The sequence below is a fragment of the Micropterus salmoides genome, unplaced genomic scaffold (assembly GCF_014851395.1).
Source record: "Micropterus salmoides isolate LMB-PRFRI ecotype aquatic unplaced genomic scaffold, ASM1485139v1 Ms_hic_scaffold_13, whole genome shotgun sequence".
In the NCBI taxonomy this organism is placed as follows: Eukaryota; Metazoa; Chordata; class Actinopteri; order Centrarchiformes; family Centrarchidae; genus Micropterus; species Micropterus salmoides.
Window position 1 is genome coordinate 26,172,507 of NW_024040374.1, and position 24,339 is coordinate 26,196,845.

A 24,339-nucleotide genomic window follows, 5' to 3' on the forward strand; every position below is an offset into this window, starting at 1 on the left:
TGCTTGTGACCCCTTAGTACGAAGCTGAGTCTTCTTACGACCCCTTTCATGGACATGTGATGGGATTTGTTCATCAGACTAGTGCTGCAACTGACAATTTTTGATATTACCGATTTTATAATTTCGTCAATTGATCATTCCATAAAACATTGGAAAACTGTGTAAAATGTCCATCCCAGATTCCCAGACTCCAAGTTGACTCTTCACATATCATGTTTTGGCGAAATGTAAGAAAAGCAGTAAATTCTTAAATTTGGCATTTTTGCTTGAAAAATTACCCCCTGATTAATGGATTATCAAAGTATCTGCGAATTAATTTTCAATCAACTTATCGATTAATTGACTAATCAACAAATCGTTCGGCTCTACATCAGACAGGTTCATTTCGGGGGAAAAAGGCCAGTTTACAAGAAAAAAAGTCAAAGATTAGAGAAAAGTATGTAAGATAACACAATTCCTTTTTCCCAATAATCATTAGATGTGTGATATGACCCCTTGTGGGTGTACTGACCCCTTTTCACTAGTGGTGGCAGCAGTAAAAGCAGAAATAACAATACTATTATAGGTGTTTTCATCTCTGCTGTTGTGTTTTCCCACTCAGGGCTCTACTTTAACCTTTTTCCCAAGGGGCACATGCGCTCCCAAAAAAAGAAAAAAAAAATTGGAGCACAGTGAAAAATGTTTAATGTGAAAAATGTGAAAAAGTTAAGTATAATGAGCTGATCCACCAGCCACAATCTTTACCCGCACACTGCTCGTAAATAAATTCTAAAATCTATTTTTAGGGGCATGTGGGATTAAATTGGTCGCCCTGTAGAGCCCTGCCACTGTCATAATGAATTGACAGCAGCAATAAACAGTAGCATTGATTTCTCACTAGTTGCTCTGTATTTTTTGTTGCAGGACACCAATGAAATTGTGGCCATTAAGAAGTTCAAGGACAGTGAAGGTAAGAGGACAACAAATCCATCATCATTTTTATTGTCAAACAATTCATCATCTTTTCTGTTGGGAGGCATCCCTTCCTCATCACTACATGTAAGCCCAGCGTGATCCAGATTTCCCCTTTGTCTCACCTCTCTGCAGAAAATGAGGAGGTTAAAGAAACAACACTGCGGGAGCTCAAGATGCTCCGCACCCTCAAGCAGGAGAATATTGTGGAGTTGAAAGAGGCCTTCCGCAGAAGAGGAAAGCTCTATCTTGTCTTTGAGTATGTGGAGAAGGTGAGATTCTTTTTCAGATTGTTCCTTTATGAGGTCTACACTGACTTTTTAATGTTACTGTCACCTAGCGTGGTGATCATCTTGATTTTTTTGGTCGTGTTTTGTTCTCGTTTTAGAACATGCTTGAGCTGCTTGAGGAGTTACCCAATGGTGTGCCGACTGAGAAAGCGCGCAGCTACATCTACCAGTTAATCAGAGCAATTCACTGGTGCCATAAGCATGACATAGTTCACCGGGGTAAAATCTCTTTTTTCTTACTTTTTTCTGTACTTTATTTGGATACATAATAAAAACACTGAGAGAGAGAGACAGTGTCAAAGAAGAGACTTTCCGTCCATATTTGATCCTAACCTGGAAGAGGCTCCTACAAGTCCACAGAGCACAGCATTAAACACTGCACCATCACTGGACACCATCTGTGCTTTGATTTTAAGAAACAGTTAGAACCAATACTGTACATTTCCAGCGTAAAATAGTATAAATGTATACGTCTGACTATTCTTCTCTGATGAAACAGTCATTAGGTTTTTTGATGTATTGTAACCAACCCCTCTATTGTTATCAAGATGTGAGCTTTTGGGCTAATCAGTAGCAGCTGAGCAGGAAGCCAGATGGCCCATGTGAGCTTTTGGCACACTGAATGCAACAGAGCAGGCATCCAAATGGCCCGTGGTATACCCAGGCACAGATATGACACTGCTACTGAGGGATATGATGTATAAGTTATAGTTCGTCTTTACAATCTGTGAATTTTCACTGACAGAATTTGATTTCTTGGCTCCTTAGTTTGCTGCCTCTTGCAAAGATACTGTAAATTTAAAAGAATTTCACCCTTTCAGTGAGACAGATGAACATGTGTTGGCAGGAATGATGGTCGTGACGTTGTAACGCCGATGCCCCTCGCCAGCTTATGTGTTGTCTTCCTCCCCATCTGTGTTCTTCCTCCTCAGACATAAAGCCAGAAAACCTTCTCATCAGCGCCGAAGACGTCCTCAAGTTATGTGACTTCGGTGAGCACCTCTATCACATGGTCACCCTGTAAGAGCTGTAAGGAAGGCTAAACAGTCAAAGCTGTGATATAAAAGGAGTATTTTCAACATAGACTATATTTGGCTGAAGCCACTGCTTCAGGAGGGTACCAGGCATCTTTGTGTGCAGCCCTCTCTCCTGGCTCTCAGGCTGCCGCTGTGCATTCTTCCTTCATCGTAATTAATGAAAAGTGTTGGAAAACAAGAGGCTAATCACTCTTTGATTCAATCTGGTAGCGCCACAACAAAACGGGGGAAACGGAAAACATGGCGTAGCCAACATCATGTAGGCAATCTGGAGTGAGAGACTGAAGCCCTGCTGTTTGCTCTGTGTCAGCCAAAGGCATTGAGAGAACAGACAGAGGCCAAACATACTCTTCTGTGAAGGTTTACATTTGTCTTTCTGCACATTTAATTTCTTTGTGTGTTGTTTTGATTTTGGATTTTGAGAAATACCCAAACTGGAATTGAAAAGCTCATGCCAACAGCTATGTCAAGCAATTGCATCAGTGTATTTCAGATGAGCAACTGTTTGCTCTCCATCAAGCAGTTATTAATGCAGAAATGGTAAAGGGAAAGAAAATGTTGATGGACAGGTTCAGCTTTGCCTTTTAAGTCTGGGTTATGTTATTTCCTTGGAATAGTTTGACTTTTTGGGAAGTACGCTTTTTTGCTTTCTTGCAAATAAAAGGATTGATCCCACACTCATTTCTATACGCTAAATGTGAAGCAAAGGAGGTGGCAAGCTAAGCTTAGCATAACGCTTAAATATGAGGAAACAGCCAGCCTGTCTCAAAAGTCCACCTACCAGCACCTCTAAAGCTTAATAAATTAACTCAAGAAATGACTTGTTAATTAGTGCGCTTTAGAGGTGCTGGTACTTTGAACAGAGCCAGGCAAGCTGTTTCCTCGTGTTTCCAGTCTTAATGCTAGGCTAAGTTAACCCACTTCTGGCTCCAGCTTCATATTTAGTGTACAGACATGTGAGTAGTATTGATGTTCTCATTTAAATCTCAGCAAGACAGCAAATAAGCTTGGTTCCCGAAATTATGAAAAGGAATTGAGATTTTTACCCAAATAGTTCAAATCTGCATGAGAGGATATATGTTAAACATATAGTTAGATGAAAATGATACCGCTGTCATATATTAGTGTTAAATACAACACTACAGCCAGTTAGTTTAGCTTAACACAAAGACTGGAAACAGGGAAACGGCTAGGTTGGCTCTATCCAAAGGTAAAACATTTGCTTACCTACTAAAGCTCTCTAAATAATACGTTTTATCTTGTTTCTTTAATTTATACAAAACTGAAATGTAAAAACGACAAGTTGTGGCTCTGTTTCTTGGCCTGGCATAGCGATTTCCTTTTTTTCCCTATGGGTAGAACAAACAAGATATAATGTGTTAATAGTGAGCTACTGGACATACCCAAGCTAGCTGTTACCCATTGTTTCCTTTCCCATCAGTCTCCTGGCTGTAACTTCATACTTAAGGCAAGACACTACAGGTAAATAGGGTAAACATTTTAACTAATTAATATCACCACAAACCTTCCCCAGCTGGTTACTTACATTAAGACAATTTTTTTTTGTCTAGCAAGTTTTCTTTTTTAATTTAATTTCTTTGTTAATGTTTTTCCAGAACGAAAATCTGTACATTGGATAAACTTCAGAATTGTTGTTGACATATTAGAGTCAAATGGTTTACAGAGGGAACTTTTTATGACTTCATAAATCAGCAAATACTGTCAACAACAATAAAAAAACAAAACAAATTTTTGCCATGTTTTTTATGAATAAAATGTTTTATAAGGGCTATGAATAATTTATGAACAAACCCCTTTGTAAAAAACTTCAGAATAGAGAGGAATAAAACTGGAAAGTTTGGTGTATGTAAGGGTGTATGAGGTGGAGATTTCTGGATCAGAGAATGAGGGGGAAAAAAATCATTTTGAGGAACAGCCTTTAAATATATGTATTGTAAAATTATATTTTTATTGAAAGCCACTATTTATAGACACAATGTCTGATCAAATCTCTGGCAACAAGAATGTGGAACATCTAAAACTCACTGACTCAATTACACAGCATGTAGGGCCTTCAGCTGAACAGAACCATAGTAACACAGTCTGACACATACTCTTACACACACATTCACTTTTGGTGAATTTAGGAGAAATCTACAAACGTATATAGACAATGTTTAGTTAAATAAACACCTTAATGTGTATTTTGGACATTTTCTTTTCGCGAGTCAAAACATTTCAGAGTTGACCAGTGCATGAAAAAATTATGGTTTGCCAGTAGTGTCTGGCCGTAACATACATAAATGGGAGTGGTATCGATCCTCTCATGTAACTCCAAATAATTATATTTCCCCAAATACCAAACTACTTCTGTCAAACTATTAGATTATAGACAGTTTGCTGTATTTGTACATCTACTCTTCAGGTCTATGAAAATGAATTCAGATTTGTACCCAAAATTTAGTAGTTAAAATCGCTATGACTGGATATGTGTTGAACAACATCCAGAAATTAATATGACTACTTTTACCAGTGCGATGTCACAAGAGGGCTCATCAATACAGTGCAGCTTCTCCATATCTCAACTACTTTATAACAGACCTCTGAATCATAATGAGCGTCCAGAGAGGTCCCTGGCTGTCCTTTTTAGGTGTCTCAGCATGTAGAGCATATCAAAAGCCTCCTCATTATACTATATTGCTTCCTCTGTCTTCTCTTGCCAGGCTTTGCACGTAATCTCTCTGAGGGGACTGATGCCAATTACACCGAGTATGTGGCCACTAGATGGTACCGCTCTCCAGAGCTCCTGCTCGGGTACGTCTTTTTTAGCCTTGTCCAGGAACTCAGTCACTACACTGACATATCCTTTTAGTAGCTATTCTTATGCCTGGCCTTAATCACCAGCCCCTTAAATCTCTGGTCCCAGGGCTCCTTACGGGAAGGCAGTGGACATGTGGTCAGTGGGCTGCATCTTAGGAGAGCTGAGTGACGGGCAGCCTCTGTTCCCGGGAGAGAGTGAGATTGACCAGCTCTTTACCATCCAGAAAGTGTTGGGACCCCTGCCACCGGAACAGATGAAGCTGTTCTATAACAACCCCCGCTTTCATGGGCTACGGGTAACACACTTTACCCCAACCCTCACTGCGGGTCACTCTGCCGACCCATCCCCTCCACGTTGCTCTTATTACCGCTCATTTTCTTTTCTTCCATCGCTTTCGTCTTGATCTTCTCTCTCCTTAGCTGTCTCTTTCAGCCTCCACCTCTTTTTCTCCTTCCCTTATTTATTTTCTCTCCCTGCAATGTCTCTGCACTCTTTGCTTGCTTTTTTTTTCTCGGTCTTCTTATCCTGGCTGAGTTTGCTGTGCCGTGACTGATTGGATCACAATGACTCATCGTGTATCATGTATCCTGCATCCTGTAAGCTCTGTGAAGGAAGGCTGTGATAACTCTTCTGTGGCAGGCTGGTGGTACAACAGACCTGGGTCGTCCTTCCCTTCCCCTGTCTGCCCACGGCTCGGGATATAATTATTAGTTAGCAAACTGCAAAAATTGGTTAATGGGTGAAGGAGCATTTGGCTCCTTGGCTCCTGTTTCTTGTCTAAATTCCAGCTCATAAATATGGAAGTTGCTGTTGTCAGAACTCCGCTTAAGGGAAAAAAAAAATTATTCTCCACAACCTTTCTATGCCTGCTGTCATTTAAATGAGTAGAGAGCGTGACCCTGTTAGCAAACTTCACTGATCAGTGGACGTTTATGTGTAAGCCCCTCTCTCACGGTCAAATGATCTTAATAACAGGAGAGAGGACCATGACGAAGGAGAATGGTGTTTGAAGGAACAATACAAACTGTTTTTATTCAAATGTGAGTGCATCAGACCAGCAAGAAACCACACAACACTTCTGAGTGAACACAGGATGTTTGATGGTTGTTTTATCACGTTAGCCACCTACGGTGTGCTTTCTGCAACACTTGGAAATGTGTGATGTAAAAAGAACAGCTTCTGGACGTTTTTTGGCAGCAGATTCACAATAGTCAGAAGAAATATTCTGTCAAAATGAAAGGCTGACATGGGAAGACTGAATGTGGAAGAAAGCACATGCAACAGTGCTCTTGTGAGTGACCTTCAAGCTGTTTTTTTCCCTCCTAAAAACCTTTTCTAAGGAAGCAGAAGTGTGGACCCTAGGAAGACTAGCGACCGATGTGGGGACACAAATGGTGATCCAAATAAAAAATAATAAGTTTCAGGAATTAAAGCAATTATAGAATAAGCCTTTTTAATAAACTTGTTGACCATGTTCCTGTGATTGACATTAATGCTGTTTACCCCAAAATATAGAGCGTAGAACAAACTTTTCAAATATTCCTACTGACCTCGAAGGACTTGAGTGCAGAACCTGGACTGCGCCTTCTTAAGCATAGCACCAAACAGTTCAATTTTATATAAATATGAACCTCCAGATATTTATATTAGGAAACTACTTCAACCTGCTGATTTTTGTTGATAACTGGCAATGCTCCTTCTCTCCCTTCCCCTTTGAAGGTCAACTAGCCCCTTTGTCTTACTAATATTAAAGCTGAGCATGTGCAATGAAAACTAGTTCATTACACATACTCCTCGACTCTACACACAAAGTACAGGTAGCTTAGATTGCTGGTCTTTTTACAAAGTTGCTACACTGGTCCCAAGAAATAATGGCCGCACATCATACAGATGTCTTTTGAAGGTTTATCTTATCTCACTCTCTACTTCCTCGGCAGACCCCGTGAAAACTACAGGAAAAGAAAAGACAAAAAGCTTAAAACATTCATCTCACATTCATTTTAAGGACCCAAACACGTTAGCACAAGCGAAATGCAATGAAATCATATATTACCAAACAAAAAGTGTTGTCCATGTAAAGCAGACCAACAAGTACCATACACAAAAATAAACAAATGAAAGGCAATTGCCATGTGCGCCTCTTGAACCAATTGTAGAATACAGTTATTTTGGGGCTGTATGTTGTTCCTCTGCATGTTCTGCTCTGCATCCACATTGTCTCTTACCCATAATGCCATAGTAATGCCCTTATCTTTACTCTGGTCGTGTGACCCATTTCCCATTATTCTCTTAGTTGAAATAAACTTTACATACAAGCACAACATTCTTTAACATTGTTTAAAATTACACATTTTAAGACACATTTTTTGTGAATGTTACCCTTTTTAACATCTTACTTTACATTTTTTTCCTATTTTTAAATGGCTGAATGAACTCAACTTTTGATGAATTTACACATACAAATATACAAAATAAACATGTCCTTGAGACAGTTACAGTGATTATTGGATCATTTATCACTTGGACATTTGTTGTGGCTACATTTTTGTAATCCACTGTCTCTTGTTTTAGTTCCCTGCTGTGAATCACCCCCAAACCTTGGAGCGAAGATATCTGGGAATTATCGGCGGAGCCCTGCTGGACCTGTTAAAGGTAGGGATCACTGGCATAGCTGCTCTGCTGCTGAGATGTTTTTATTTCCACTTTTTGTCTTGTTTCAGTTCATTCCTGCTAACACGCTATAATGAAAAGATACTCTGTAATCATGAAAACTCCAATTTTCACAAACTAGACATCTGATAATTGCATCAATATCGTCATGTTTACGTCGTGACTGCATGATGCCTCTTCACTGCTTCGGCATCTCTCAGCTCATATCCTGATTCCAGCACTGCTGTTATTGCTGTGTCTACACTGTAAACAGGAGCTCCATGTCAAGAATGTGGGATGTGCTTGTGTGCTTGTGCACTTGCGCTTTTCCCAGCAGATAATGACTCACTGCTAACATAATGTCATATCAGGACTGACATCAGCAAGGACATGCATCTCTCTTATTACTAATCAGGCTTTCTTGAGTTGAGTTTAGATATTCATTTTACAAAATATATTTGCTAATGCAAAGAGTGATTGTCTGTCTTATTCGTTCTGTTTTTGTTCTGAGAAAATGAGAAAAGTAGCTGTCTCTATAAATGTTAGTTATATAAAGTGTATACAAATGATCTGTTCACAGGTTTTATTTTGAGTGCATTCATACAGGAGACACATTATTTTGGATATTTATTTGAGTAAGAAAAATGTCACAAATCATATTTCACATCATTGTTTGACTGTAGGACACAATTAAACGTAGCAGCAGCCTGACTTTTATGATAATGACGATGACTCATAATAGCATGACTGTTTTAGTTTGCTGGATGTTCGGGGTGTATCGAGGGCTCACGGGCTCCCTCTGTGTGTTTGTGTGTTAGAATCTGCTATTGCTGAACCCGACGGAACGCTTTCTCACAGAGCAGAGCTTAAACCACCACGCCTTCCAGACCCTGCGGCTGGTGGAGCGGCCCGGCCCACCCACACCTACACCTGTACGCTCCTCCAAGAGAAAACCTCACCATGGAGACAACACCACCCCCAGCAGGTCAGCAGTGAGCACTATAGCTAGTTTAAGCTTGTCAGTGTCTCCCTGTTGTTCAGATACATGAGTTAATGTGTTTTTTTATGCAAATGTGACCAGTTGTGTTCAGTCAATAGCCCCCTGAGGACCATTATCTGCTAAAGTCACTGTGTAAGGACATTTCTGCAGTTGTTAGAGGATAGGACATTTTGTGTTTGGTTTGGTTTTATTCTGTAATAAAACATCCTACAAATAACACTTTTATTTACCAGAAAAACAAACACACAAAAAGCACAATCCATCTAGAAACAGCATATAAAACAAACAAGGTGTTACAAGTTCCAAAAGCATCGCACAGGATAAAACACTAAAGGTTGTGATATCTTATTTCCATAGAGGTCCTGACCTGCCGTTCCCTTCTACATCACCACTAATTACAATAGATATTCCTGTTGCTCATTGTAGAAATAGTACATTTTTACTACAATACAAAATACATTAACCTATCTCTAGTCTTTCCTTTTAATTAAATGTTTTTGACACCTGTATTTAATGATAAGCTGTTCCACATTTTAACTCCGACACATCGGAACAATTTGGATCCAAAAGAGCCTTATCTGTGTGAATTTTGACTATACCTAAGGTGACACCTATTCTGCTCTCTAATACGCTTAAATAGCCTGGTGCTTCACCACTTCTATAGACATGACCTGCAGCTAGATACTGAACCCTGTTAGCAATGTAACCGTTTTAGTAATTTAAGATGTCCTATACATAAATGGGTTGTTTATTGTAATTAAGGATATAATGTATCATCTTATTTTGTTCAATATATAAGTGAGCCTGTTGTTGCTTAGGAAGACTATGGTAATAGAAATGACAGTTCTTGATTATATCATATATACATTACATTTTCTTGCAACTAACTTAACTTACTTAACTAACATTAAGAAACTTTTTGTTTCCATTTATACCATAGAATTGCCAGATACAGTGGTTTGAGCAAGTTTACTACTTAAGAGTCTGTTGTCCACTTGCCATGTACTTTATTTTGACATTATTTAACTAAAAATGCTTCTCATTTAAAGACACATTTTGAACTCACTAACAAAGCTGAATCGTCAGCATATAGAAAGAGCTTAAAATCAACTAAAATTGTTTACATTATATTAAGAAAGGTAGTGTCATATGATTGATCCCTGTGGAACACCACACATGACCACTAGGTGGCCATTGATATCTACATACAGAAAATGATTACTCTGGTATGATTCAAGCCAAATAACTACTAGATTTTCACACCCAATAGCCTCAAATTTATACCATAAAATTTAATGTTTGACTGCAATATGTTGACTTTGTCCTTTCTCTCTGCTAAGGAGCCATGGGGGAAAGAGCTCAGGAAGCCACCGCTCCAGCAGCAGAGAGTGCTCAAGCTTGCCCCGGCACGAAGACCTCCATCCCAGCAACGATGGCTTTCTCAATGGCAACCTGCCTGCAGCAATCAACCTCAGTCCCACTCTGCATCCCAAGAACTACCAGCCGCAGATCTACAACCATTCCACCTCGTGCAACATGGACCTGGCCAGCAGCAACCTGCCTCATCTGCTCAGCCCTGGGGAAGCCAAGAGCAAGGGCGACTTTGAGATGAATCTGGGGTCCAAGGTGTCCGACGGCCCCGGAGCCAAGTACCTCAAATCCAACTTCCGCTTACAGCAGAACCGCCATTCTTTTGTGGAGGGGAAGACCAACACGCTTCAAACGGGGGAGAAACACAGTCGGCACAGCTACATGGAGTCCCACAGCTCCACGCCCTCCACCTCCAAGTTCGCCTACCTGAACTTGTCCAAGAGCTATGGCACACTTAGCGATGCCAAGTCAGTGGGGAACTTAAATGATGTGCATCTTTATGCTGATGAGCCTACATCTCGCTATTTTCCCTCAAGCTGCCTCGACCTTACAGCCCCGAGCAGCCCAGCACCCCGCCGGGTGGACAGACTAGGACCTGGCACAGCTGGCAGAGGAAGCATGCGCTCTGAAAGAGAGAGCAACACCCTGGACTCGTCCTACAGGCGCTCCTCCACCCGACACAAGTCCTCAGAGGAGGCCAAGTCGCCAGATGCCCTGGATCCTGGGGAAAGTGGCGTCGAAAGGAGCCACGCTCACTCTCTGTCAGCCCCACACGACCCTCTGTCTTATGGTCAGGGATACACCAGCCCCTTCTCCTCCCAGCAGCGGCCGCACCGCCACTCTATGTATGTACGGAGGGACCACCAGAGGACACACGGGGCAGAGGAGGGGCTGGCGGTGGGACAGGGCGTGCCCACAAGAGCCAGCAGCCTCCAACTATTGTCTCCGCAGCTGCAGCACCGCACGCTGCCTCGCCACTCTGGGGGCTCCTCCAGAGAAGAAGACATGAGTAGGGTCGGTCATCAGCTCACATCAAACCTCTTAAACCTTAAGGAAAGCCTAAGCCTACATGATCTAATCATATCAAATGCCTACACCAGGTTGTGTTGGATGTGCCTCTATCTCACTTTCTACAACAATGCGGCCAGGATTTATTCTGGTGGCGTCTGAAAATATCATGATCTGTGTTTAGGTTTTCAGCCAGATCTTGTTAGTCAGTTTCCCAGGTTTGTAGGAATGTCAGAATTAACCTATCTGCAGCTTCATCCTATGAACATTGCAAGTGTTAGTATGGCTTTCTTGTTAGGATATACAGTGAATCACGTTACCTGTATATTTATATATACTGTATATACACATATAGTATATATAGTGTGTGTGTATTTGTATGTGTGTGCTGCAATGCTGAGCTCACTTCATGCTTCATCATGTCTCCATTAACAGAGCGAACAGGCACCCACTGAGGTCACCCACAGCAGACCCCCAATAAGGGACTCCACAAGGGACAACACCGCATCTTTTCACACACAGCGGCAAAAAAGCGAGGTCCGACATTCTGCCTGCTCCCACCATTCCCCACCCACATCCGCACTCTCAGTAGACTGGATGTGGGTGGATGCTGCTGTCATGAACTGCTCTCTCTCTCTCTCTCTCTCTCTCTCTCTCTCTCTCACTGCACATCAGATGCCTCTTCATTTTCTCTGTGTGCTTTGCTTCCCTTTAATGTGACTACTTATGATAGCACAGTCAAGCTTGTCATCGGAGCACATTTTAGTTTGATTCTGGAAACCATTTATAGCCTCTACAGATGTTGTTTTATTATAATGACCGCTTGTAAGTCTGTACGCCTCCCCTTTTTTCTGTTCTTTCTGGCAAAATAAAAATATCAGCTTAGGTAGAGAGGCATGCAAAGCAGTTGGCCTTTAGTTTTTATGTGACTTGGTCTTCTGTTGTGACTTAGGTTGGCTTATATCATGACCAGCAAACAGAAGATGGGGGCTCTTCCAAAGAGAACCGTAACATCTACAGCGAATCCATGCCTAGGAGGGTTGGCAGCTTCTACAGAGGTTGGTTTAGTCAGACTGATATCTCTGGCTATGTCTTGCTTTCTTTCACTGCACTGTAGAGATCAAGATGTCAATTCAGTTTTAAGCATCAGACACTTGACTGCAGTTTACTGCAATTAACAAAATTATTTAAAATTATCTTAAAAATTATTAAATTATCTTAAAATCATATATGCTCATATATCAGGTCCTACTTAAATTCACTATGGGTACAATTTTTATGTGATTACAACCTCTATCAAATGTCTAGATTTTTGATCCTGATACCAATATTGAGTGTATTTAAAATCTTTTGTTATAACAAGACTTAAGAGTTCACAATGACAATATGAACATGCTGATGTTTAGCAGATGTTGGCATGCTAACATTTGCTAATTAACTCTAATGTAAGTACAGCTGACGTAGATCGGAATGTCTTTTACTTGTGCAGTTATTTAGTCATAAATCAAAGTATTAGACACACAAAATCATTGACCTGATGGTGGCGCTAGATGAAAAGTAGGATCACCAGAGGGATTACAGTTCATATAGTGAACGTCTGTGTCAGATTTCATGGCAAACAGTCTATTGGGATATTTCACTCTGGAGTTGTGGACCGACTAACTGACATTGCCATTCTTAGAATTAAGGTTGCGAGTGTAGCTAAAAATTGACATGCGTGTTTTAACATAAACATATAAAAATATATGCAGTGAAATAATATTAATAATTTAAATTGTTCCCTTGGGAATTTTTCATTCAAATAGTTGGTACAAACTGAAAAGCCAGTGTCTGTGCATCAAAGGGTGAATGAAAGCATTTGTTGTGTTTGTTGAACAGTCCCTTCTCCCCGGCCAGACAACTCCTTCCATGATAGCAGGGGTCAGAGCCGGGGCTCTGGCCTGTCCGGGGATGGCACAGGTTTGACGAACCACTCCAAACGTCAGCCGGCATTCGACCCCTGGTAAATAGTTCTAACCACAACAGAACAAAGTTTATGTTGTTTACTAAAGAATATCTTCTCTTACTTTGGTTACCTTGACGGCAGCACACATTTGTTCATTGTTTAATGCTCCGTGAAACAAATTTCTGGCAGATTAAATTTCACACTGGTAGTTGAAAATATATTTCATGTTTTTAGTGGGGACATCATGTTCAGTACCCTTTGTTTTATTTTCAGGACTGGCCCAGATACTGTAGTGTTGAATCCCTCTGAGCCATCCAAAGAAAAGGAGAAGCAGGGTTTCTTCAGAGCAATAAAGAAGAAAAAGAAAAAAGCCCAAATGGTAACTTGCATGTCAAGCACTGCAGAGGATGTGAGCCATGTCTGGATGCACTATTTCATGCCTATGTCCTTAAATGTCTGTCTGCGTACTGTATCTGCTCCTCTGCTTTTCAAATGGTTAATGCATTGGCCTTATTAGCACCTTTACAGAGATAAAATCATTTCTTCTTGTTGTCGTGTGCATCATGTTTCCCTGTGCCACCAGTCATGTGCCTCTGTATTACAGATGCAAGTCCCTGATGGAAGGCCTCCTGTCATCAAGAAATGTCTTTTCCCTCTGTTTAGCCCAAAGAGTAACATAAAGCATAGTTCCTCAGTGAGAGTCCTCCCTGTAGTGTCTTCTCCCATGGTACATGCTGTTTTACACTATCCTACTCACCCACTAACCCCATTGCATGCATAACCACTGATAATCAGGACTGCTTTATTGTTTCATTTTAAATTTGTTTTGTATGGCGAGATTCATTCACGTAATAATGAACTGTCAACATAAACCAGTCAGATCCATCTATGCGGGTACGTTGTCAGTAAAACTCTTAATCAGTATTGGAAATGAGGCAATAAAGTGTCTGTTTTGAATGTACAGGTTAATGATATTTGATCATTTAATTGATGGAATGGATCTCATTCTTTCAAGTCTTTCCCCGTTAGATAAATGGGTCTGGCTGGTTGTTTTTTGTGGTCGGCCCGTTGATTCTAATCAGCCGCCACTGATTTCAGCCACAGCCCTAACAGCATGTGTCTGGTTATGAGCTGAGGATGAACTGGTTACACTCACGTGAAGCTTTACTGCTTACAAACATCACACAGAGACATTTGATTTGACTCCTCTAACCCCACGACTTGATTATAGAGCACAGATCAGGAAGGAGGAGGAACCTAAAGCTAAATATAAAAACCAAAACCACTTTTTGACACGTTAAACTGACTGCTCAATCTCAGTGGCAGTAATGGTTCAGCAGGTGTTTAAGACTCTTTCTTCCTCTCACATTTCTATTTATATGTGACAGTCTGCTCAGATTCTGAGAGGGGGTTACAGCTGATGACAGAGCACAAATAAACACAATCTGGCCAGGAGGAATCAGGCAGTCAGACTCGGAGTTGGTGGAAAACAGTGTTTGCTGCATAATGAGTAGATCATTTGAAAATACGAACGCTTTAGATATCATGGATTGTGTAAATGTCTAATATCACCAAAAAAAACCCCCGTTTGTCGGGGTTGTCTCTTCTCTTCCTCAGGTCAGTGAATGCTTAGCGTTTCTGGCACCAGATGCATGTTTTTTAATGTGTATGACTTCACTGCACTTGATACGAAGCAATGCAAAGGCCTTTTACCAAAAATAACTTCAACGATCAGCGAACACATGTAAAGGATAACACCAAACTAATATGTTTTCAAAAATGCTTTTTGAGGTTTTAATAGGACTGAAAAGAAACCTTGTATCTAAGCAGGTTCTGTGTGTTTCTTGTTGTCCTTTACAGTGTGTGGACCTACATTGTGTGGTCATTACTTTGAAATTGTTAGTTTGGAGAGGTTAAATAATATCTACAACCCACTGTGTGAAAGGTTCCTAGTGAAGGGGTGGAGACAGTCGTCCAGAAGTCCTCCAGGTCCTCTGGTCATCAGAGCAGCCGCCACAGGACCCGTGACAAAAGCAGAGACCGGGACCAAGAGCGAGACCGAGACAGGGACAAGGACTGGCCACCTGAGAAACTGTCCGATTCACACTCTCCGGTGAGTCTCAAAGAAAGAAATGAAAGTATTATGTTGTTTTTAAAATGTTTGATTTACATATGTTGGCCATCTTTAATGTCTCTCTCAAGAGTCAGCCCTTGAAGTCTCTGCGCAAACTTCTGCACCTTTCGTCCTCGTCCTCCAACCAGACCGCACCGTCTGATATGCGCTACCAGCCGCTGCCTAATCCAGCCTCTTCTCAAGGTGGTTTCACAGAAGGCCGGGGTCACTCAGGGGTTAGCACGCCCCAGCTGAAGAGCCGACAGACAGCCTACCCGCTGCCCGGACAGCTGGAGTCTGGCTGGCACACGTCCGCCCTGGGCCGCCCTGAGGGCAACCCCTACCCGGAGCAAATGAGCATCAAGGGAGGCCAGAATGGGCACGGCTTCGGACGCCCCTCCAGGTCTCGTATGCCAAACCTCAATGACCTGAAAGAGACGGCTCTGTGATCTTCATCACCCTACAGCTCTCAGATCCACTTCAGACTCCTCCGTTTCCCCTCTGTTTCTCCTACACGTCCCTTGCGTAACAGTACACCTCCTGAATACACACACACATAAAAAACACAGATACCAGACCTTCAGTTTTAAACACTGCTTGCGAATAGGCCAAAAGCCTTTTTATGTCTTCATTTTTTTTAAAGCTTCCATGTTTGATATACTTTATATTATTACTTCTGTAATTCTGATTATAATTTGTATTATAAAGTAAATATATTACAAATTAAATATATATAAATGGATAGATAAAGCGTAGATTTTAAGTGTAAGTATTTTTGTTTCTATTCGATATAGAAATATAGTACATTTTACTGCGTAGTATTTCCTTAAGATCATCTAAGGCATTCTAAACAAATAAAGTTTTATCAGTTGTTACAATAGAAAAGAGTAATGTCAGTAACTTTACATTGTGTTCATCTCACCAAGGATTGTAACTCCAAGCTGTCTTGCCTTTGGATGTGCTCTGTCATACTGGACACAGACGCTCAAACGTGCAACTGTCAAGTCAAGTCAAAACTGTCTTGTTCTTGAAAATATAGCTGTTGTGCAGTTTTTCTGAGTTGGCACTGACAATCTATAAAGCTTAAATCTATGTGTTCTTTTTCAGGATATTTAGGTTTTTATGTCTTTTTGTAATGCAGCCATTTTAGACACTATGGTGCCATAAACTAACAGAAATCGAACCTACATCGCCCTCTGTAGGAGATAACAAAGCACTGCAGCTACTGTCTTATGACATTACATGCACTAACATTTAGGCACTGACTTTTCATGCCCAATATGTGTAGATCACCATTTAGATATATATTATAAAAAAGACGTTATACAATTAAAACTATTGTTACACCTCACTCATCTCAAATAGAACGCACACAGTAACTGTTCCTTATACAGACTATACCAACAACCCTTTTGGTAGTAATGTAATCAAAACTAATTTACTTAAATGTTTATTAATATAAAAGTGTCATGAAGCACCCTTATGGGTGATTTATACAGTAGTAAAACCTTGAAACTTGTCCTGCTTCAAGCAAACTTCAAAAAGGACATGGAAAAGGACATATGGAGATCCTGAAGGATGTGATTCTCTCTGATAACTTCCCTCCAGGATTCAAGGAAGTCTGTTTTTCTCACTTAAAGATTTCACATAAGCATCTTCCAAGTGGTTCTACTTGTTTAATCAGTTAAAGAAATGTACAAATACATCCCAAATATTACATAAAATTTAACTGCTGTAAAGATTTCACTTGTAAAACCTAAATTGCAAGGATTTTTCCCCCCTAATCATTGTTAGAAAGTAATTTTTACAGCAGCTAGAGGAACACAAAAGCCATTCTGGGTGTACAAGTGCAGTGGTCCCCAGTAACGTCAGTTGAACTTAATTGTACCCCTTAATCAACACCACCCATCATGTTACAAATGTGTGTTTGAATTGATCATGAACTGGATGTTATTTAACACAACTGATTATATAAAAGTATATTATTACAGTGTGTTTAATACAGGTGAACGGTCAATGATTAGTTGAGTTTACATTTGTATTGCTCCCACTTGTAGTGGCAGAAGCTGGTTGAAAAACACCCTTTTATTCATCCATTACTCTTAGCTGTTTCATCCATGTATTTATTACTACTCTTAGTTTTTAAATATTTCAACTGTTTATCCATTTATGTTAGCTTTTTCACCATTTGTCCATTACTTTCTCACTAGCTATTTCAACTGTTTGTTACATTTAGCTATTTTAGCTATTTCCCCAAGACTTTTACACTAACCATTTCAACAGTTTATCCATTGATTTCAGCTATATTTTTAAACCATTTATTCATTACTTTGAACTATTTGGACTGTTTATCCATTACCCTTAACTACATGTTTAGACTATCTTCCTTGCTAACTTTTCACACACTTTCAGTCGCAACACGTGTCAATGTGTCAATAGGTGTCAGCTGCTCTACAGTCTTTCCATGTCATCCCTTGAAACCCCCTGTTTTCACATGTACCTGGTTGGGAATCACTGTACTAGTGTATTTTTAACTGATTGCACATACTGAGCCACTTGGGTCAAGCTTTTGAGACATCTTACTATAGAACCACAGTGGGGGCAGAGGCTCTGCACTGTAACATCGTTTTCTGTCTGGGATAAAGTGCCATGTAATAGCTTGGCAGAAATAAATCCTAAGCTTTTTAATGTTGCACTTTGAAGAGACTTTGTGGCTCAGCAATATTTCTCTGATTCTGTAAATTCTTCCTCACTTCATATTCATCATGTGTACAGTGTGTGAAGACTGAAACAAAGGGGCCTGAGGCTCCCACACTAACACACTCTGTCCAAACATGACCGTATCGTATTGTGTATTGTGCATCTGTAAGGACTGTGCACACTCTGTATTTCACACAATACATTTCTCTCTTTGGATTATTGTTTTGCTGAAGGAGCACTGTGTATTATATTAATACTGATGTGTGACTACTTGTTTGGTAATATTTATAACAGAAGATGTATATCAACTGTTTAAATGAAATCAAGTATTAAGTTTGTGCTTTTATTACAGACACAAATTAGTAGCATAGTCAGTGTTTATCTGCTTTTTTTTTTTCCACAGAGCATTTACATGAGAACATAAACCCACAAATGAATGCTTAACAATTTTAGAATATTCATGTTTACATATGTAACAGTAAATCTCAAATAAAACAAACTCCTTTGATTTGACTCTTAATCTGTAGAATCGTTTTTATTACAGGGTTTTGAATAAGTAATCAAATATATGTTTTACTCCTGTAACTCCAGGCTTCCAAATTGCGTTTCAAACTGGAATTCCCTGTATGCACTGAAGAAGGTGTCCAATTTTGTATTTACATGTTAAAACAATTAATTTGTAAGTATTTTAAGACAGAGAAGTAGTGCATCAAAGGACACCGAACATGTCCACCAGCCCAGACTTAGTTTTCTTTGAGTCTCACCACAGAAAGACTGACATGTTATAGAGATAATGGTCATAATTCACTGCTGGACCAGCGTCCCCCTTTTGGCAAGCCGCCGCTTGGCAGGGGAAGGATGGACAGTGAGGAAAAAGCAGGGTGAGTTCACTTCAGGGACACTTGTTCATGCACATCAGCAGCTCCATCCTCATGGCGATGCGGGTGTGCCAGCCCAGCGGCAGCAGGCGGATGTAACGAGCTACGATGGGTGGGCGCAGCAGGTTCTGCACCGAAGAGGAGCGGTCAGAGTTCCCATAGAAGACCTGTAGGGTAGGAAGTAAACTGCATGTGAACGACTTTATTATCATGTCTCTTCATTTTCACTTCGTTCTTCATGAGGATCCATTATCTCAGGAAAACTGATGTTTCATATATGATTCCTATCAAGCTCATTCTTATACTTAAGGAAAAACATGTCTGACATGGATCCCATATGATGTGATTATTCCTTAAACTATTATTTTTTATGTCTTTGCATTAATTAGATATTTGGTGGTCATTTTGGCTCATTAAACACTAGCATATTTTTTTCAGTGTATGTAAAAATCACAGTGGATAATTTGGCCGCCAAATAGAAGTGAAAAGAAACATTATGGCTGAAGCTATTATTTTCCTGATTAATCGATGAATTTCTTGGTCTACATAATGTCAGAAAATAGTGGAAAGTGCTAATCACACTTTCTTAAAGCCTAAAGTGACATTTTCATGTCTTTGTTTTGTTCAACCAAGAGTGCATTCAATTTAAAATGATATGAAACAGAATAGCAGCAAATCCTCACACTGGAGAAGCTGGAACCAGAGAGAAACAAATCATTTCAGTGGAAATAAAGCCATGCTAAACTCTGCCATGTCACCTTTTTCTGAGAGATTATTATGGAAAATGCAGAAAAACTAAATATTAAGAAAAGTGACACGGCAGCTCTTTAGTGGGGCATTTTCACATACAGGCTGTGGCCATTGAGTCAGATTGAACAAAGTAAGCATAATTAACAGACGAAGACAAATCCAAAATATTACCATCAAGAGTAACATTACGTGAGATCTGAAGGTCAATAACAGTGAGTAGTTGCACTGAATCTGTTTAAAATGCTGAAATCCCTGTGTTCACATTCCTAATAGATACCATTTAACAGCAGATTGGAGAATAAAATCCCAGACTATTTATTCTTCACTAACTAAAAAAACAATTCATTTAATTCCAGTAATGAGGCGAACATACTTAATTCAATATTTAACACAGGGAGAAATATAACTGAGCCTACAGGGGGCAATTTAAATGATGGTGATAAGTTTTATTAGCTGGTAGACAATCAAGAGGTGATCATTAGTGTTACCTTTACCTAAAGGATTGTAATACACGCCTACATTTGCGTTTAACAGAGGACTGACAGCAATGGACTGTTTATGGGTTATAGCTGATTATTGATTGATTCAGCTTTCATTTGGTCTTTTTTATGTGTCGCATTAAATCCTTGACCTTGATCTACTGGACAAAAGCAGTACTGTGAAGTTGTCCATTGCTGTATTCCGCTAAAAAAATGGCTAGGTTATATAATCTGTGTGTGTGTGTGTGTGTGTGTGTGTGCGCGTGCGTGTGTGTACAGTGCTGAACAACTCAAAGCAGAATGACTAGTGCCTAAGACTTTCAGATAATTTGTTGTTTGTTTGTCTCTGTGAGGGCGTCACTTTTTGTTCTTACTAAGATTTTACACGACATGTCAGGGAAACTAATTTTCACACTTTTTTATTGCAACTCTGCTGGTGACAAAGAAACGAGTCACAAACCTGCCATTTGTTGCATTAAAAAGACTTCAAATCCACTTTCCTCAGTCCTACACTGACTTCTATTTTGTGTACTTACCCTGTTGTTTCCTGTCTGGTCTTTGTAATAGATCCAGTTGAGAGTTTCCACGGTGCGATATTGGACGCTGTATTTAGTAATCCACTCATCAGCATCGCAGCGGCCCTGGATGAGGATGCCAGACACCACACCCACCTCCTTCAGGTCAATCTGGATCCACTGAAACTGGTCATTAAACTTGGACAGCCACGCACACCTAGCAAAAACCAACAGTATGTATGCTTTTGTTGTAGTATATTCACAATAACAATAAGAAGAGGTAGGTTGCTGTGACGTACCCAAAGCCTTGGTTGTTAAGGCGAGCCTTGTTGGGGGTCCAGGAGGAGTACCAGCCGACGTACTGCTCCTGATTGGAGCAGCTGATCTGGTCTGATGTCACAGATCCAGATTCAAAGCCCAGGGCTCTGTGGTAAGGGCATTCTGTGGAGGACAGATGTACAGTTTACTGCAGCATTAAAACTTTTTCATTGGTAAGATTCAGCCATCAGAACACGTGAACGGCCAGAGTTTACTTAATATAGGAAGATAATTGCTTAAGACTTGATCTGGTCTGGGCTTGACATACAGTATATTTGTGTTCGACACTTGCATGCAATCCTTTTACTGATGCTGAAGTTGTTTCCAGATTTACGCCTGACCTGCAACTGGAACAAAGTCCACTTTGTCACATCACCTCTGTTACAATTAATTAACTGTTCATAATGACTACACTATCTGAATGCTGCCATTATGCCGTGCTATGTCAAAATAAATTCATAAAAAAGGTTGACACAGGGTTTTTTTTCACAGCCTCAAAAACAATATACAGTATAATGCCCAAGTAACATTTGAATGTCTTCATGATTTTATTCTCTTAATAAAGTATTCTGACCGGCCTTCCTGCTTGCTGATGATCTAGCTTACACTAAGATCCGATACTCTGAAAGCTTGCGTGATACGGTGGAAGATAAGATGATCGGGACATCATCCCGTGTGCTGCTTTGCCCAGTATCATGCTATTAAGTGAAGGGCACGCCCTATTTTGGGCTCCCTAATCTGCTCATCACATTCCTGCACAGGTAATGAGATTATCTAACAGCTTTTGCCATTCCGGGCCTCTTCCTCACAGTTATCCATTTCTTCAACCCAAACTGTTTTCATCTCTATGACAGATCCATGCCCTTTTAACTCAAAGTAAAAGTGTGGCTGAAAAAAATGTCATAGTAGAAGGTGATTGTGCAGACTGAGCCAAGATCTGGCTGAGTGCATATAAAGGACACAGCCAGATATCATCAGCTGTGTGATCCATCACACCCACTGGAGCTCTCTGGTGGATCCACAGGATATAAAGCCCATTCATCTCATTCATCTTTACGTGGGTGATGTGCCCTACCATGTCAGCGTCCTTCACATAATGTGCCTCACGTTTTTCAAAACTTACTGCCCTGTCCAACATCCAACAGAAAGGGGACTACAAGTCAAACCAGGTCATGTAACCCAGGTGGAGCCAGCCAAGAGTCCTCACCTGGCATGCAGTTCAGTGAGTGACCCTGAGGTGATGGCGGTGGCAGTGACGTTGGCAGGACAGATGGGACGACAGAGGGGATACCTGTCGGTGAATCAGCAGCTTCGCAGTCACAGGTGCAGGCTTTGATGTTCCGCGTCCACGTCTCGATCACCGGCTGGTCCGCCTCCTGGACAGCCTCCTCCTCCTGGACAACCTCATCTTCCTGGACGACCTCCACCTCTTGGACAGCCTCCTCTTCCTGAAGGGCACACAGGGAGGAGTTATTGCAGAATTTGCTCCCAGAGTGAGTTCAAAACCCCATTTCAAACTTTCTTTCAGGTGGTTTATTAAGGGACGCTTACCTCCTGTGAGTGAACAGCAATCAGGGCTTTACCACATCAACAGATGCATGAAATGTAGAGGCAGATGGTGAACATTAATATGAAAGCTAAAACCATACTTCTGTTGAACTAAACTAAAATTAAGACTTTGACAAATTTATTTATGAAGTTTGCTGCTATTTTGCGTGTCATAAACATGACTATGAAACTATTCTGCATTATTTGTGTGTTTGTGACCAGAAGAAACCTGAATTGAGATTTGTTTTTGTTATTTTTGTGACAGACACAATCGATGAATAGCTCCACAAACATCTTCATAATGAAATAAAGTAAATCTCAAATTTTACTGCGGCAAAGTTTCTGTACAGCACTTTGATTAGCATGGTTACAAAAAGACACAACAAGCAAGGAAGAACAGTGAGTAAATGCCCACTTTTTAAGGCAGACAGAGTGTGTTATAATCTTTTTATATACAGTCTATGGTTATGATTTAATAATATCCCTCATGCAGGCGAACACTTACCCTGAGACAGAAGCAGGACGAGCAGTACAGCAGCACAACGAGCAGTGACTTCCATCTTCCTCTTCAGCTGTGCTGGAATGCGATGTGTGTGTGACACCCAACACTAGTGGACAGGATTACTATAATCCACAGACCCGTGATGACCTTATCTAACACTCTTTATTGGCCCATCGACACCTCCCCTAAGCTTGTCTTATTGTTGTATTGCTTGTACTGCAGCTGAGGGGAATGCCATCACTTCATAAATCAAGAGTGAGCATCATTCTCTATGGCGGTGGAGTCCTCCAGGATTATGATGCCATCACCTTTCAACATTACAAACTACTTATGTGTTGGAATACGTTGGTGACACATTAGAAATGGCCTAGGCAAAGACTCAATTCACAGCAATCACAGATGATCCCATGTTAATATTTTACTTTAAAACATCAAGTAAGGGACGTCCTAGTGACCTAATTTGCTCATGCTCCCTGTACCTCAGCTGTCCCATCTGATTAAAAAAAACTGTGTCCACCACTGCAACAGGTGCCATAATGTCACTTTACATGTAAATGTACATTTTGTCTTACATCTAAGAAGAGTAGTTTGACATTTTGGGAAATAGCCTTATCCTTGTTCTTGCTAAGAGATAGTTGAGAAGACTGATACCACTCTCATATTTGTATGCTAAATATGAAGCTGGATACAGGAGAAGCTTAGCATAGCTTAGCTTAGCATAGCATAGCTAGCCTGGTTTTGTCCAAAGGCAACAAAGTTAGAATCAGAATCAGCTTTATTGCCAGGTATGTGTACACATATGAGGAATTTGACTCAGGATTGTACATTGCTCAGGATGTGCTTACTCATACAATAATACAATAATAAAATCAGGCACAGGCTACAGTATAGAGAACACATATCTACACACTATAAACAAAAACAATATAGACAGATTGAGACAACAGTGCAATGAGCAGAGTGCAAAGGATGCAGGAGTAAAGTATCATTATTATTATTATTATTATGTTCATGTTGGAGGTGGATGAGATATACAGATGCACATACATACATACATGTACACATGAACACAGTGCGATTGAGCAAAGTGCAAAGGATGCTGGAATAAATAAGTATTATGTGCAGGTGTTATTTACTTGAGGTAGGTAGATTTGGTAGACAATACAATATGACAATATGAACAGTATGAACAGTTCTGAAATAGAGAACGAAAGAATGATGAATAAATAATAAGTGGTAACCAGTAAACAGGTAGATATCTGCATACTTTTTTCTCCATTTGCTGTGATATTAACTAGTGATTGGTGAGTGAGTCAGCGTGTCAGTGTGCCTGATAGAGTAGGCAACCACTAAATACCACTAGAATAACTCATTTGAGCCTATATATTATTTTAAATGTTGTCCACCATCAAAAGCCATATCAAACACACTATATGGCATATAAAGTCCTACACTTGCCACTTC

General features: G+C 40.3%; 2 protein-coding genes across 5 annotated transcripts in view; one reads left to right on the forward strand and one right to left on the reverse strand.

Annotated features, from left to right (window-relative positions):
* LOC119901107 (cyclin-dependent kinase-like 5) overlaps window positions 1-18,396 on the forward strand; it is a 40,218-nt gene extending 21,822 nt beyond the window's left edge. For 2 of the 4 annotated variants that reach the window (XM_038716579.1, XM_038716580.1), the window contains exons 4-19: window positions 904-949; window positions 1,087-1,223; window positions 1,340-1,460; window positions 2,174-2,233; window positions 5,002-5,092; window positions 5,205-5,394; window positions 7,671-7,751; window positions 8,567-8,733; window positions 10,089-11,133; window positions 11,563-11,664; window positions 12,080-12,185; window positions 13,006-13,129; window positions 13,346-13,451; window positions 13,677-13,799; window positions 15,018-15,185; window positions 15,275-18,396. In XM_038716579.1, the coding sequence (XP_038572507.1) occupies window positions 904-949; window positions 1,087-1,223; window positions 1,340-1,460; window positions 2,174-2,233; window positions 5,002-5,092; window positions 5,205-5,394; window positions 7,671-7,751; window positions 8,567-8,733; window positions 10,089-11,133; window positions 11,563-11,664; window positions 12,080-12,185; window positions 13,006-13,129; window positions 13,346-13,451; window positions 13,677-13,799; window positions 15,018-15,185; window positions 15,275-15,634 (3,027 nt within the window). In that variant the 3' untranslated portion in view covers window positions 15,635-18,396. The remainder of the gene's footprint in view (window positions 1-903; window positions 950-1,086; window positions 1,224-1,339; window positions 1,461-2,173; window positions 2,234-5,001; window positions 5,093-5,204; window positions 5,395-7,670; window positions 7,752-8,566; window positions 8,734-10,088; window positions 11,134-11,562; window positions 11,665-12,079; window positions 12,186-13,005; window positions 13,130-13,345; window positions 13,452-13,676; window positions 13,800-15,017; window positions 15,186-15,274) is intronic. The other 2 variants (XM_038716581.1, XM_038716582.1) reach the window with 2 other exon arrangements.
* LOC119901108 (retinoschisin-like) lies at window positions 18,285-23,027 on the reverse strand. Its single transcript, XM_038716583.1, has 6 exons — window positions 22,879-23,027; window positions 22,371-22,402; window positions 22,033-22,273; window positions 20,807-20,948; window positions 20,529-20,724; window positions 18,285-18,930 (listed from the first exon to the last, which is right to left on the reverse strand). The coding sequence occupies exons 1-6, from the start codon at window positions 22,931-22,933 to the stop codon at window positions 18,778-18,780; spliced, it is 819 nt and encodes a 272-aa protein (XP_038572511.1). The 5' UTR covers window positions 22,934-23,027; the 3' UTR covers window positions 18,285-18,777.
* Window positions 23,028-24,339: the final 1,312 nt, after the last annotated feature.

Bases quoted from the DNA above. Each gene is read 5' to 3' on its own strand.
- LOC119901108 (XM_038716583.1), bottom strand. From the start codon at position 22,933: ATGGAAGTCACTGCTCGTTGTGCTGCTGTACTGCTCGTCCTGCTTCTG. The intron at 22,274-22,370 runs GTCCCTTAATAA...TGTGCCCTTCAG, and splicing joins TTCACTCACAGGAGGTAAGC to GAAGAGGAGGCTGTCCAAGA. The intron at 20,949-22,032 runs GTGAGGACTCTT...TGTCCTCCACAG, and splicing joins CTCACTGAACTGCATGCCAG to AATGCCCTTACCACAGAGCC.